At 42.0% G+C, this 15,718-nt stretch overlaps 2 protein-coding genes across 2 annotated transcripts; both read right to left on the reverse strand.

Moving 5' to 3' along the window:
* Positions 1–128: 128 nt before the first annotated feature.
* Positions 129–5,013, reverse strand: LOC308328899 (up-regulator of cell proliferation; the record flags this gene model as incomplete). Its single annotated transcript, XM_080783011.1, has 2 exons — positions 129–900; positions 1,891–5,013. The coding sequence occupies 2 exons, from the start codon at positions 5,011–5,013 to the stop codon at positions 220–222; spliced, it is 3,804 nt and encodes a 1,267-aa protein (XP_080639137.1). The 3' UTR covers positions 129–219.
* A 226-nt stretch (positions 5,014–5,239) lies between these two features.
* On the reverse strand, positions 5,240–13,773 carry LOC308328900 (cytolytic toxin-alpha-like; the record flags this gene model as incomplete). The annotated part of the gene is made up of 4 exons (XM_080783012.1): positions 13,734–13,773; positions 10,786–10,893; positions 5,746–6,941; positions 5,240–5,281 (listed from the first exon to the last, which is right to left on the reverse strand). The coding sequence occupies exons 2-4, from the start codon at positions 10,883–10,885 to the stop codon at positions 5,240–5,242; spliced, it is 1,338 nt and encodes a 445-aa protein (XP_080639138.1). The 5' UTR covers positions 10,886–10,893; positions 13,734–13,773.
* Between the last annotated feature and the right edge of the window lie 1,945 nt (positions 13,774–15,718).

Consider the following 15,718-nt stretch of genomic DNA (forward strand, 5'->3'; position numbering starts at 1 on the left):
AAACATACCAAAGTAGATTTAGCACATACATCAGAGTACTAGACATACTGTACATAGGAGTACCATAGGAGTCGTGAATGATCAACAACTGATATCTAAGTAAAGTCCTATGAACCAAAGAAAAAGATGGCCTGACCAAAATCAAAAGTGAGGAGTCTGGTGATTGATAGGAAATCCTACTCATGAGTGAGGTCGTCAAATAACTCATAGGTCGAGACTCTAGATGTTGAACTTGAAGGACTCATCGAGGCTTTTCTTTGCTTGTTTTCTGTCAATCTTCATCCAAGCTGAAGGGATTTCAGCAGGTTTTGCATCGTACTCTTTGGCAAATTCATTGTTGAATTTCCTCATCACATATTTCCAGTAGTCTGATGCCTCACTGCTTTCGTCTGGTTGAATTTTCCAGCTGGGGAAAATTTCCCTGTACTCTTTATAAGGGTGATAGTTATCCTTTGTCTCAGAACAACAGAACTTAGCCTCACTTATCACTGAAGATGAACACACATCAGTAACGAGTTCCCTTGATTCCGTCCATTTGTAACTACCAAGACCTTCTGGTCTGTGGACTAAAGCTAGGTGTTCTGTGTGTCCTTTGTGTCCTGCGTCACAAGGCACTTTGCAGAATGGACACCGTTTCCCACATCCAAAGATTCTGTTGAACAGCTCATTCTGGGGTTTGACATCAAGTGACCTTAGTTTTTCATGCAGGTCCTTTTTTTCTAATGTCGCTGTGAGTGTCTGTTCCATTTCTTTCACAGACACTTTAAGCCACTGGACAAAACCCTCCAGGGTTGATTTGTTCAGGGTCAAGACAGTTTCCAGAGCATCCTTTGGAATGACCAGTTTATCACCAATTCCATTGCAAATATTTTGGACAAAGGTCTCCACAGTGATGTTTTCCTTGTGGGCATTTGTGATAGCGCAGGTTATGACCTTGATGTTTGCTTCAAGGTGTTTTTTTTCCAATTCAAACAGCTCATGTCCACTTGAGAATTCTTCCACAATTTTGTCAGATATCCAGTCTTGGACAAAATCTTCATATGATTGAATGTAGCGCACATAGGTCTCAAAACTGTTCTTTGACAGCAAATAGTCCAAAAGGGAGTGCTGGAAGAATGACCGGTGGATAAATTGACCAGCAGTTTTGCCTCTCACCATTGCATCAACAATTTCTGGACCCAAGGAACTGGTGACATTGTGTTCCACTGCAGGTCTCAGGCAGAGGTTTGTGAATTGCTCAGCTTTTTTCTGACACTGGTCTCGTTCATTGAACAAATCGTTAAAGGCAGAACGGTGCTCGTTTTTCAGTTTGTTTAGACAAACCTGTGGGTCATTTTTCTCTCTGAAGGCTTTGTGCATTTTCTGAAATGCTTGAGCTGACAGACTACACACGTGTTGTTTTAAGTGAACTTCAAACTTAATATCCACCTTAACATCTCCATTGTCACTCAACATGTTATCAATCTTATGCAGGATCTCTGAGATGTAAGTGTCATGGTAATTGGTTTTCTTTTCCACTTTCTCAGACACGTACTTTGTGCAATCCTTAATAATCATGTCAGCTAGCCTTTGTGCAGCGTTTTCATTGCCCCTGAAATAATTCAATGTGCGTTTGACAATGTTTCCCGCAGGTACCACTTCGAAGTGCCCGTTTCCACATTGTCGCAGGGGTCTTTTTGCCAGTAATTCAGAAGCATAACTCCCCTTTTGCGATAGGTCCAACCTCAGCTGTAGCTCAACTTTACTGTAGACATCAATGTCTTGTAGAGCTGTTAAGTTTAATTCACTCTCAGTTTGTTTCCACAGCTCATCAAATTTTATGTCTAGTGACAATGAAATTGTTTGTCTCTTAAGGTCACTCTTACGGCATTCCTCAATTAACTTCAGCACCTTGTCCTCTAATTTCTTTGCAAAGGTCTTCTTCATTCCATCAATACTTATCATCCCTCGTCTGATTTCAACAGCAGCATACAGTTGATTGCATACAGAGGTCTCCATTTCTTTTCGTAGGTTTTTCGCACTGTTTGAGAAGTCCTCTCTGTATCTCTCAACAAGATGGACGTGTCCTTCTTTTTGCTTATAGTAGTCAGTCAGATGTTGAAGGAGTTTTGTCTCCCAAATAGAGAGCTCGTGCAAGGCTTCACTCTTCAAATTAGTCTGTAACGTTTCCAGTTTTGATACGTTAGACTTCACAGTTCCAAAGTTTGAGATCTTTGTTTCAGCATCTTTAACCCATGTGTACATGTGTTTTTTGAAGTCCCATTCTAATTTGCTGGATTCTTTGCAAAGCTTCATGTAGGCATCAGCCACAAGGCTGTTTCGGAAACTGAAGATAAAGTTCTCTTGTTGTACAGCTTTCCACAGGCTTTGAATCCATCCCAGAAAGTGCAGTACTTCATTAGCAGATGCCTTGCTGCTTCCCATGGCGAGAATTTGGATGATGTTCTTCTTGAACTCATAAACAGCCTCACTGTACCCTGCATTTACTGGCGCCATCGGTGGGCTCCCATGCCAGAGTCCAGGGATGTACCAGTTCCCAGTGTCTGGATTGTATTTCATCACATCTGTGAAGTTCTTGTTCTCCTCCTTTTTCTCCATTTTGGCAGCAGCTTGAGTCATCTCATTCAACTGTTGCAACAGTAGATTCCTGTCCCGTAGGTTACTGTCTGGGGCTGCTACATCTGACACATTCTGATGAACAAACTGACAGTTGGGCATCTTCCCCACTTCTTTCATCCTGAGGAAAGCGTGGACAACGATTTGCAGGATGTCTTTCATGTCTGCTATATTCTCCATCGCAATGTTGATTATAGTGACATCACTAAGCCCTACAACAAGTGTCGCAAGCTCATTGTCATGCTCATAGCTATCTTCCAATTGTGCAAGTTCTGGCGACTTCAGACCTTCAGTGTCAATGATTAGCACAAAGTCACAGTTCAGAACACGTTTGTAGTCTTCTTCCACTCTGACAAGCAACATGAAGGCACCTCGAGTGCATCGACCACTGCTGACTGCAAACTGCACTCCAAACATGGTGTTAAGGAGTGTGGACTTTCCTGTGCTCTGAACTCCAAGAACTGTTAGGACCAGGAGTTTGTTCTTCTGCCCTACTAAGTCACTTAACTGAGTGAGAACATCCTCCACCCATGTAAGAGGAATGGTGGATGCATCACCGTCCACCAACTCCATGGGAAAGCCTTCAAGGAGCAATTCTGCACACAATTTGGGAAGTTGCAATAGCTGTTGACGTGATTTACAAGTTTCTGGAAGTAACTTTGCAGACGCATAGAGCTGACCCATTTCACGCAAGAAGTGTTCTATCCCCAGTGAGCAGTTGGAAAGTTGGCTATCAAGCTTTTTAATTTCATCTTTGTTCTCAGAACTCTGACATTTCTCTTTATACAGTTCACGGAGAGAAGAGAGTGTTGCTCGGGACAAGTTATCAAGGTTCATTCGCATCCACTTCAAAAAATATGCCCGCTCTATTCCTGGGCTTGATAATGCACTTATGAAGCAGGCCATGGCCTCTGATATGCCATGTTTGTTTTGTTCTTTTCTAAGTTGCATTTTCTCCTGCTTGAGTTCATCTCTGTAATTGTCAATGTTTTTCTCACCAGCATTCTTAAGCCTGAATCCCTCCTTCTCTAAACGAGATAAATCTTTCAATATCTGTCCTTGCAGGGGAAGCTGCTTTTCCTTGTAGTTAAGAATGTCTGTTATCTTTGAGGTGATGGCGTCTTCATTGTCTGTTATCTTTGAGGTGATGGCGTCTGCCTTTATCTTGGCGTTCTGACACTCTGGGGAGTCCTCATCAACGGCAATTCCAAGTTTTTTGGCAACAGCAGCCATGTTCTCCATCTTCATCCTCATTGTTGAGCTGTTGACCACATTGGTGACTTTTTCTCTCAGCTTTTTGACGAAGTCTGCATCATTCATCTTTTCAGTCTTTATAATGAAGTTGTTCGTGTTCAACTTAAACTTCCCTGCCACTTGTTTAAGGGCATCACGACTGAAACCTTTGCCCTGGGTGTTACCGACCAAGAACAGCTGTGCTATGTTGTTTTGGCTGCTCAGTAGTTTGTACTGAGAGTCCAAGTTGTCAAAGAACACAAAAACTGCTGCCGATGTCTGGCAAAGAAATTCATATTGTTTTCCAAAGGATTTGATGTCCCCCCGGAGGTTAGCTATAGCTACTGGCTCTCCGAAAATGTCAATGTTAGTGTTTCCACACGGAAGATACCAACTCATTTCAACCAATCCATCAGATATTTTCCTTGGACGATCACCACCTTCCATGTCTCGGTGAACAAATGTGTCATGATACTGTTGGGGATTACTCAGAAGATTATTGAGAACCTTTGACTTGGACAAGGAGCACTCACCCAGTCTTACAAAAGACACCATTGGAAGTTTAGAGAGAACAATTCTGTCTTCAATAAAGCTTTTCGGATCTGGAAGTGAATGAGATCTGAACCTCTTGATAATGTCTCTCATTGCCCAAAGCATGAACTGACACTGACCTGTTTCACAGTTAGGAAGTAGCAGCGGCAATGAAAACTGACACATGGACATTTTCAATGCCATCTCCTGCTGTAGCAAACCATTGGAGCACAGAAAAATAGCAGTGACAATGTCTAAGGGATGAATCATATCTGAGCCCTGACTGTCTAGCAGACTATCAAGATCAAAATCTGTGTCAGAGGAAGCATCACTGTTTGGTTCAGATACTGGCGAACATTTCACATTCCTCGCTGTTACATTGACCATCATTAACTTCTTCAGAAAATGCCATGCAAGATCTGAATGACAAGTGGCAGGTACATCTGTAATGGTCTTCTTATCAATCTGGAGTATTGTGCTCAAGGATAGCTTCTCTGTGTAGTGATCCTCCAACCCCAGGTCTCTCAGAAAGGACTTCAAGTCACGTTTTGTCTGAACAGTGACTGTATGGCTTTCCTTGCTTCTGCCAGCTGCACCGCATTCACATGTGACTCGAACTTCATACTCTGCCATTGGCTCAAGGCCAGAAATGATGGTCATTTCAGTTTGTGATGTCACTTTGTTCCATTGCTGCTGTTCAGTGGATATTTTAGCGTACTCTACACTGTAGCTCTCCACAGTCACCCCATCTCCAATCTCAGTGGGTTTCTCCCATGTAACTGAGAGCCCTTGTGAGTTTGGTGAAGCTTCAGGTTTCCCAGGTGGACTTGTGGGTAAAGTTTTCACGGAATCACTGACTTCACTGGCTGGCCCTCTGCCAACTGGACACACTGCTCGGTATCTGAACACGTAGTCCGTGTTAGGAGACAATTCGGGAACAGTAACTTCATCAGCATTGGATGCTGTATGTATGCCATTCATGCTGTATGTATGCCATTCATCTTGTCCAGTGACACGATACTCAATAGAGTAGTGGCTGACATGTTCTGCTCCAAATCGCGGCAGGTGCATCTTCAGTGTCACACTGTTATGCATTGTGTCACTTGCTGATAATTTCCCAGGCTTTGAAGGTGGTTGAAAATTATCATTGGCCAACTTCCCATCTTCATAAAGGTAGATGCTTGCTCCCCTTTGACTATCATTTGTTGTAGCTGTGATGAGGAACTGGATATCCTTGTTGTCTTTGTTCGCCTCTGAAAAATCAATGAACAGCTTTGCTCTATTTCTCACTTGTTCTGTTGAAATACTTTCCGACTGTTCTGAGATGTACCATTGTTTCTCCTCTACATGCGTTGTAGTGCTCACTAGTTGGGGTGTATCAAGGTAGCTTGATAAATCTGACAGATATGGTTCAGAGGTTTGCAGTGATGTGAAAGCAAAACATACAACATGGTGGGTTTCTAAATTGAGGATTATTGTTTCAAGTTCATTGGAAGAGACGTTTTTTGTGTTTTTCATCAGCTTGAGGGAGCTTATGCAGTTTATTTCTCTCTCTTTGCAGTCCATCCACTTGGTCAGGTCTTTGCTGTTGAAAGGAGACGAGTGTCTCATTTTTAGGAACTCTGCGAGCACACTCTCCTCTTCCCCACCTCCTCTGATTAAAGGTAGTTTGTTTGCCAAGTTTTTCTGAAACTCGAGCTTGTACTGGTTGCAACGATCTTTAAAGGTTTTCAGCTTTTCGCCAATCTGGGGGAACTGTCGTGCGACTGGGCATTTTAGTTCATCGTTGCACTTCAGTTCCAGTTCACTGAAGTACTCCAGGACACTTTGAGCTTCCATCACTAAACCAATGCTTATCTGACGGACCAGTTGAGCAGCAGATGAGTCCATATCCTTCAGGGGCATCAGCCAGACCTTCAGTGGTATGGCATTCTCTCCATTTTGACCCAACAACTCTGGCAGGCTTTGGTAGACTTGTATTGCGTCTTTAAAAGACACCGGATTTTTCTGAAGAGAAAAGTCCCCATGGAATTTGCATGTGAATTTCTCTACTTTTGCGATGTCTGTTTCTTTCATTTGTAGAGACCCTTGACCATCTATTGAGATTGTGGGAATCTTGTTGATTACTGCCTTCACGTCCCCTTCAATGTCTTGATGAGTCTTTGTTTCAGAAACATCACGGTCAAATACAAAGAATGCTTGTGCCCCATAAAGGATACCTGTCACCACATGCGTTGCTTTGCCTGAATCAAAGACATCTGGATGTTTCACATTGCCTTTTCCAAGATGATTCATGGACAGTTGTTGGAACTTTGTGGTAGCTTTATATTTTAATGTTACTCTGGCCTGATGTTTTGAAGTCTTAGAATCATTGAGATATTTGGCAGAGCCATCAACTTTTACCAGTCCACACAAGAAACTTGCTTTCAAGGAAGCTTCAATATCCAGTGCAGACGTTTTGTCCTCGATTGATTCAGATGCTACTATCTCAAATTCAGTGCTGGGCTGGGGTGTGATTTTTGCATTCTTCTCCAGAGCTTCATTATCCCACAACGTAAGCCCTGCAATGAACAGCTCAATTGGTGAAATATGTCTTTCCCCTGCTATACAGTGCTATGTCTTATTTTACTACATTTAACATTATCCTTGCTGTGTAATGTATTCTTATTCAATTGTAAACACTTGAACCTATTTTTAACGTTCTTAAAGGATGACTTGTCCACTTTTCAACCTATCCTCACTAATGTTCATGATGAAATGGCATATGTTTCTACTCAGCCTGTGTCTCATAGGAGGGCTGTGGGCAGTTCAGAAACCCGTCCACCAGTGACATCATCATTATGCCAAGAATCCACAAGATGGGGTTGTTGCCCGTGCCAGACGTTCTTTAAAAAAGTCTCCCAAAAGCTACCGGATGTGTACATGGATTTGAACCGTAAGTGAAAGTCGGACATATCAAGATTCATAATACTGACCTGGGATCAGCTCGGCAACGCGCTTGCTTTTTATATCATAACTAAGTCAATCTAAGCTCAAATCAAGCGCCGAATATCACATTTTTTGCAGATTATGATCCATAATGCATATAAAGACGGCTTGTGTGCATGCACGCGCGTACATGGGGGAATTTTGGCCGTTTTTACGTGATCGTGGCCTCGCCTTTACAGCATTGGCACGCTGGACAGAGTAAAGGTTGCAAATTGCACTTATCCTGTTTAACAAGATTTATTTTTAAGATATTTAGATTTATTTTTTATTTTTGCTCATTATATAGCATGGAAACTTCAGGAATAGAAAGCCTGAAATTTCTATTAGCTTGGATTCCCCATCGATGATGATATCACTGGTGGACAGGTTTCTGAACTGCCCACAGTCCTCCTATGAGACAAAGACCGGTTTCTGAACTGCCCACAGCCCTCCTATGAGACACAGACGAGTTTCTGAACTGCCCACAGCCCTCCTATGAGACACAGACGGGTTTCTGAACTGCCCACACCCCTCCTATGAGACAAAGACTGGTTTCTGAACTGCACACAGCCCTCCTATGAGACACAGACTGGTTTCTGAACTGCCCACAGCCCTCCTATGAGACACAGACTGGTTTCTGAACTGCCCACAGCCCTCCTATGAGACACAGACTGGTTTCTGAACTGCCCACAGCCCTCCTATGAGACACAGACCGGTTTCTGAACTGCCCACAGCCCTCCTATGAGACAAAGACTGGTTTCTGAACTGCCCACAGCCCTCCTATGAGACACAGACTGGTTTCTGAACTGCCCACAGCCCTCCTGTGAGACACAGACTGGTTTCTGAACTGCCTCTATGAGACACAGACTGGTTTCTGAACTGCCCACAGCCCTCCTATGAGACACAGACTGGTTTCTGAACTGCCCACAGCCCTCCTATGAGACACAGACTGGTTTCTGAACTTCCCACAGCCCTCCTATGAGACACAGACCGGTTTCTCAACTGCCCACAGCCCTCCTATGAGACACAGACCGGTTTCTGAACTGCCCACAGCCCTCCTATGAGACACAGACTGGTTTCTGAACTGCCCACAGCCCTCCTATGAGACACAGACTGGTTTCTGAACTGCCCACAGCCCTCCTATGAGACACAGACTGGTTTCTGAACTGCTCACAGCCCTCCTATGAGACACAGACTGCTTTCTGAACTGCCCACAGCCCTCCTATGAGACACAGACCGGTTTCTGAACTGCCCACAGCCCTCCTATGAGACACAGACTGGTTTCTGAACTGCCCACAGCCCTCCTATGAGACACAGACCGGTTTCTGAACTGCCCACAGCCCTCCTATGAGACACAGACCGGTTTCTGAACTGCCCACAGCCCTCCTATGAGACACAGACCGGTTTCTGAACTGCCCACAGCCCTCCTATGAGACAGAACGAATAGGGGGGAAAAGTCGTATTTCATCATGAACATTAGTGAGCACCAATTATATGAAGATAGGTTGAAAAGTGGTGAAGTCTTCCTTTATTTGTGACCTCCTTTATTTGTCACTTTCAATTGCATTCATTTGAAATAAATACAATTAATCTTACTATACTATGCACCCTATAGGCAGCTGAGCTGACGCACCCCTGGGGGTGCACACGCCACAGTTCGGGAACCCCATTGTCAAAAGACAATGTAATGTCTGGAGTAAGTCAGTACTCCACAGAAAACACAAATTAGTAACAAACGCAAAACAGTAATTAAATCCTCTTATGTTACAAATACAGGTGCATCTCAAAAATGTAGAATATCGTGGAAAAAGTTCATTTTCTTCAGTAATATAATTCAAAAAGTAAAACCTTCATATAGCATTCATTGTTAATTCATGCACTCAATACGCGTGGTCTGGGCTACTTTTAAACAAATTATTGAATAAATGGATGGAGGTGATAAGCCTGTGGCACTGTTGAGGTGTTTGCCAGGTTTGCTGATAGCAGCTTTAAACTCATTTGTATTGTTGAATCTAGTGTCTCACACCTTCCTCTTGACAATTCAACCTAGATTATCTGTGTCAGGTCATGCCAGTTGGCTGGTCAGTTAAGCACAGTAATACCATGGTCAGTACACACATTACTGGTAGTTTTAGCTCTGTGGGCAGGTGCCAAGTGCTGCTGGAAAAAGAAATCAGTATACCCATAAAGCTTGTCAACATACAAGTGCTGTAAAATATCCTAATAGATGGTTGTGTTGTATCTACAATGGATAAAACACTGCATGGTGTTGGTCCAGTGACAGTGAAAACTTCACACTGGAGTCAACAGAGCCATCTACCAGGATATTTTAGAGGACCTGGTGCTTCGGTATGTTGACAAGCTTTATGGAGAAGCTGATTTTCCTTGCCAGCTCGATTTGGCACCTGCCCACATGAGTGCCAAAACTATACTATTCCTAAAACGGTTATTCCCAGAGGATCCCGCAGCTCTGTAGCTGACCTGGGTTAGGGAAGCACGTGATTGCCTTACACGCGTACCCGGGCCGTGCGGGCGTAAGCACCGACTGCGACATGATTGGCCTCATAACGACATCAATCTCCTCCTATTCCCACGTCACAGAGACTGGCCAAGTAAAAACAAGGACATGTGGCTCGCTCTGGTGGGCGCAAAGCCCCAGCTAACATTGCCCCGCTAGCTACCGCCTCCCGCTGTCTATTTCACAGCGTAGCACGCCCGGGATGGCCCATTGGCCCGGACTTCCCCCCGCTGTCCTCACGTCATACGATCTCGCTACTTTCCATAACACCTCAACAGTGCCACAGGCTGATCAACTCCATGCCACATATTTTCCAGATGGTAGACATTTCTGCATTATACTTATAGATATATTTTTAGTGGTTTCATAAAATATTCTAATATTTTGAGTTAAGATTTTTAGATCCTGAGCTGTATGCCATAATCCTCAAGATTAAAACAAATCAACGTTAAATATTTCACTTTATGCGCAATGAATCTATAGAATATATGAATATTTTACTTTTTGAATTATATTATGGAAGAAAATTCACTTTTCCACAATATATATATTTTTTAGATGCACCCATAGCTGACAGACCATGTTATGTGAATGTCAATAGTCATATATTGTATACTTTTGGGTGAAATGTTTGTTTTGGTTCAGTTTTCTGAAAATCGTAAAACAATATTAGGCTACAAATTGGACAACTTTGTTTTTCAACCAAGGTTCATGTTTGTTATTAGTAAAATATGAGTTTTTTTTTGCAATTTTTGACAGGGGAGTATTCGAACAAGTGGTGAAATATGTCTCTTTTTTTTACACATTTTTACGGAAATTTCTTTATTGTGAGTCTTATGTACAGTCATAGAGCATTATGTACATTTACCTGGTACTAGTGAGTCTAATGAACAGTCATATAGAGCATCATGTACATTTACCTGGTACCAGTAAGTCTCGTCGACAGTCATACAGCATGCCCAGACTGAAGGGTCGACCAAGAGCAGCCAGCTCTATCGTTGAACCGCTGTGTGGGTCCATGGCTCACACTGCAATGAAGAAAATGCATATCTGTTTGTTCGTTCATTCTATTGGCTTTTCTAATTTAACAGTAGTAGCAGTAGCAGCAGCAGCAGCAGTAGCAACAACAGTAATAACTAGAACTGCACTCGGTCGAGTGCCTAGGCTATACTTGCTTGTTGCACTCTAGTAGGTGTGCATACTGTCGACCGCTACAAAGTACAAACTGTCAAATCTCAGCTTCTCTGTGAAGGAACGTTTGAAATGTTGAATTATTAGCGATTTGCTACTTACCTACTTTATGCATGTAAAAAAGTAGTATTATGAATGAAGTATGGTACAAGTTTCTATAAAACAAATACAGTTTTATCGATTTAGAATTATTCTGGATCCTGCTTTAAATTGACCTAATCTTGGACTATAGTGATATTAAAGGAGAATTCCATACTAAAAGGCTTTCTTACCTTTCTTTGTAGTTGTTACGTCCCTATCAAAGAGGTCCAGGTGTTATTTTGTGCAAAAGCTCCTTATTGGCTATTTCCCCTACCATAAGCCCTAAATGAATTGCATTGAATTGAATGGGATGTATGGGGTGTTGTGCTAATTCGCTTATTTCCATCGCTCAAAATTATAATTTTTTTGTATATATCCTCTCTTCATAATGTAAATAATAACCCAAGCGCAGTGTTGGCAAGTAACTTAAGTAATATACTACTTTCAGTAATATTATTACTTTTTTCCAGTAATATGTAACTTAACTAGTTACTTTCACATTTTGAGTAATAATATTACATTTACTTTTTTTCAAAAGTAATATTATTACTATTTTCACGAGCCTTGGTGGAACTGTGGGTTTGAGTGTTTATTTATAATGGTAGACTGGATAGGGGTCAAGTTGCTTTGCAGACTGCTGATCCGCTCTAGATCTAGACTCTAGAGCGGATACGGAAACGATGCACACTCGTCGGTACGTATGTGTGAAGTATCGGATGCAGAAGGGCGGGCCTCAAACTGTCCGGAACACGGAACAACAACCTAAACTAGTGTGTGTAACTCGTTAGACTGCACTGTTAGAGAGAAGAGATGTAAATAAACTAACAATGGAGGAGGTGGAGGAGACAGAAACACCGGCACAACAAAGCGTTATAACATTCAATACTTGGAAGTATTCGCATTATTTTGAGTATGTCCGCGATCGAGACGAGATGAACATTATTGTCCCCTGCAAGTTGTGCATAGGGAAGAATCTATATTCCACGTCGAAAAAATCTACTTCTAATCAATGTGTACAAATGAACCCATCATCATGTGTACACTATACAGTACACTTTTTAGAGTTAAATAAACTCTGCAGAATAGGGGAGGGGGGACTGCTAATGTTGAAAATGCAAAGTAAGACTTTTGGGGACAAAATATGCAATTACTGGAGACGAGAGGAAAAAAAAGTAATAAGTAAAGTAATAAGTAATAAGTAACTAGTTACTTTTCTCAGGGAGTAATAAAAAGTATAACTTTATTCCTTTTTTTTAAAGTAATAAGTAATAAGTAGTATATTAGTGTTAAAGTAATATTTTGCCAACACTGCCCAAGCGCCACACTTTACTACTTATTTCGATGGAAATAAGCGAATTAGCACAACACCCCATACATCCCATTCAATTCATTTAGGGCTTATGGTAGGGGAAATAGCCAATAAGGAGCTTTTGCACAAAATAACACCATTACCTCTTTGATTGGGACGTAACAACTACAAAGAAAGGTAAGAAAGCCTTTTAGTATGGAATTCTCCTTTAATACTAAATGCCAAATGTGTATATGTATATGTAATTTGTTAGTTGATTAGCGGTATACTGTGGTTACTTTGCGCCACTTTTGATGCGTATGCACCGTCCCAGCATATGACGTCAGGGTATAACTGGTATAACTAGCTCTCAATGATGACGTAATAAAGATGTGGATTAAAGGACCCAATGCCTTCGATGGTGACGTACAGTATATGTCGATTGTCGCGTGATGTTAGGGGCAAATATTAACCAATCAGAACTGGGAGCAGTTAAGTAACTAATGAAGGACAAGGACTTTAAACCAAGTTCAGTCTGTAGGACAAACCGTTGAAAAGTTATGGCAGAGATGTTACAATCTGTTATGATGTGGGTTTACTATAGGCATGTAAAAGAATGTAGTTACAGGGTCTGGCCAAGAGAGGGCACTAGTACACCAGACTATAGGACTAGGCAGTCAGTAGGAGGCAACCCTGGCTTGGAGCACTGGTTCACAAAGTGGTGTCCAGCTAAATGATAGTTTGGAACCAAATGGACCCTTATGGGTCTGTAACTCTGAGAGTGTACAAACCAAATGGACAAACCAGTGTACAAACCACTCTCAGAGTTAAATTAACATTGATTTTACAATATAAAGTTGGGGTCCCAGAGATTGAAATGTCATTAAATAGGGGGTCCGTAGACTAATGCATGTCAAACGGGGGGGGGGGGGGGGGGGGTCCTTGAAATTAAACGGGTTGATAATCACTGCACAATTTTTCTATTATGGGGGTCCCCATGGCATAGCTTTTCACATGGGGGTGTTCCCCGTTTGATTTACTACTGTTTCCAACATGACAGCCATGTAAACGCACGCACACGCGCGCACACACACACACACACGCACACGCACACGCACACGCACACGCACACACACACACACACACACACACACACACACACAGTGACAGCTATGCTCTCAAAAATGTATTCATTTATGTCAGGTTGCCATGTAATAAGCGGGATACTATCTGGCTAGGTGGTCATTGTGACATTGTCGGGATATAATTCACTCATTCATTCATTCATTCATTCATTCAATGGTTTACCTTTATGAGCTTAACACACGCAGACTGGAGCTTACATCTTAGAACATCTGGATTGTGGAGAGTTAGGATGAGCCCCAGAATGACAGCAACACTGCAAAGTAAGAATACAGAGGAGAAAAATTGAAACGTGTGCATGCGTGTGTGCATGCAGAAATGAAGTTGACACAGGCGTTACAGAAACTTCATCCGCAATAATCTTTTAAGTGAATATAATATTGGTCGAATTATAGGCAACAAATACATTACAATTCAATCAACATTTCAATTTCCATATGGAAAATAACTTCATAGCCCTACAACAGTTGTTTTTCTTTCTTTTCTTTTTCTTTTCAAAATCTTTTTATTAAAGTTTTTGTGACAAACCCAGGGGCAAGTTTTAAACAGAGTAGACATATCAAATATGAAAATAAAAAATAAAACGCAATCCCCTATCCCACCCACAATCCCAAGGATAGTCGGGAAAAACAGTCAAAATTAAATACATATATATATACACGAAATACATGCATACATAATTACAAAATAAATAAATAATAATAAAGCAGATTTTAATAGCAGAGCAGATTTTGTTTCTGTTGTTTCGTTGGCCGAGGCATAGGCACACTATACAGTTTGTGTGTTGTGGTAGAATGTCATAAACGGACCCCAAGTCTTGTAAAACTTTTTTCAGAGACGGCAATTGAAAACCTTAACATCTCCAACTCGAGATCAGGACATTATATCACGAAGCCACTGACGGAGCACGGGCGGGGCAGCATCCTTCCATTTGAGCAGAATGGCACGCCTAGCGAGCAATAAGGCAAATATATCGACCATACGACACTCTATGCGTGTTAGAGGAAGGTCATCCCTCCCAGCAGTGCCAAGGAGAGCCACTAAGGGATCTGGGTCTAGATTTTGGTGTAGAATGTTGGATAGAGTATTGAACACATTCCCCCAAAATGGTTGTAATTTCGGACACATCCAATACTGATGGAACAAAGTTGCATCACCGCTCTTGCACTTATGGACTATTTTAAACGGCACTAAGCAATGTCGTGCACAAAGAGAGGACTTGTGTATAGAAGAAAAAATAGAATCTCATACTTCATCAGATAGTGTGAGCCCCAGATCATGTTCCCAGTCGGCATTTATCTTATTTAAGGGTGCTGGCCTCGAATTTGAAATGGTATCATATAATATTGAAATGGCGCACTTAATCCTTGGGTCAAAAGACAGAAATTCATCAATAGGGTTAGCATTAGGCTTATTAGGGAAGCCAGTTAATATAGAGCTCACATAATGCCGGGCCTGCAGAAATCTGTAGAAGTGTGGTCTAGGTTAGACTATATTTCTTTGAAATTTGATCAAAGGATGCAAACCTCCCTTCTATAAATAGGTCTCTAAACCATTTGATGCCCTTTCCATGCCAACTCTGAAAGGTCACGTCTTGCATTGATGGAACAAAAAGGTGGTTGGATGCCACAGGACTGACCAGGGAGAGGTCTCTATTATTATTAGTTTTCCTGAACTGGGCCCACACTCTCAGCGTATGACGCACCACCGGGTTAGTTATTGAATCTGGCAGGGGGCGGCCAAGCGGTGAACTAAGAATAGCTGGAAGTGATAAATTCCTACACGATTTTAGCTCCAGAGATGTCCATTCTGGGCAATTAGGCTTAAGGTAGAAATGATTCCAAAAGGCAAGACACCGGATGTTAGCAGCCCAATAGTAATGACGAAAATCAGGGAGCCCCATGCCTCCATCCCTCTCTACCCTTTTAAGTAAGATTCTGTTCACACGCGGCCTCTTATTCTGCCAAATATATGATGAAATTGTTGAGTCTAAAGAGGAAAATAACGACTTTGGAATGAACACAGGGACACATTGAAAGAGGTATGTGAATTTGGGAAGAACATTCATTTTGATTGAATTTATGCGGCCAGCGAGGGACATTGTAAGAGGCGACCACTGCTGTAATGACTCCTTAACTCTGTTTGGAAGA

The sequence above is a fragment of the Protomyctophum bolini genome (genome assembly GCF_963924005.1).
Source record: "Protomyctophum bolini genome assembly, chromosome: 14".
NCBI classification, from domain to species: domain Eukaryota; kingdom Metazoa; phylum Chordata; class Actinopteri; order Myctophiformes; family Myctophidae; genus Protomyctophum; species Protomyctophum bolini.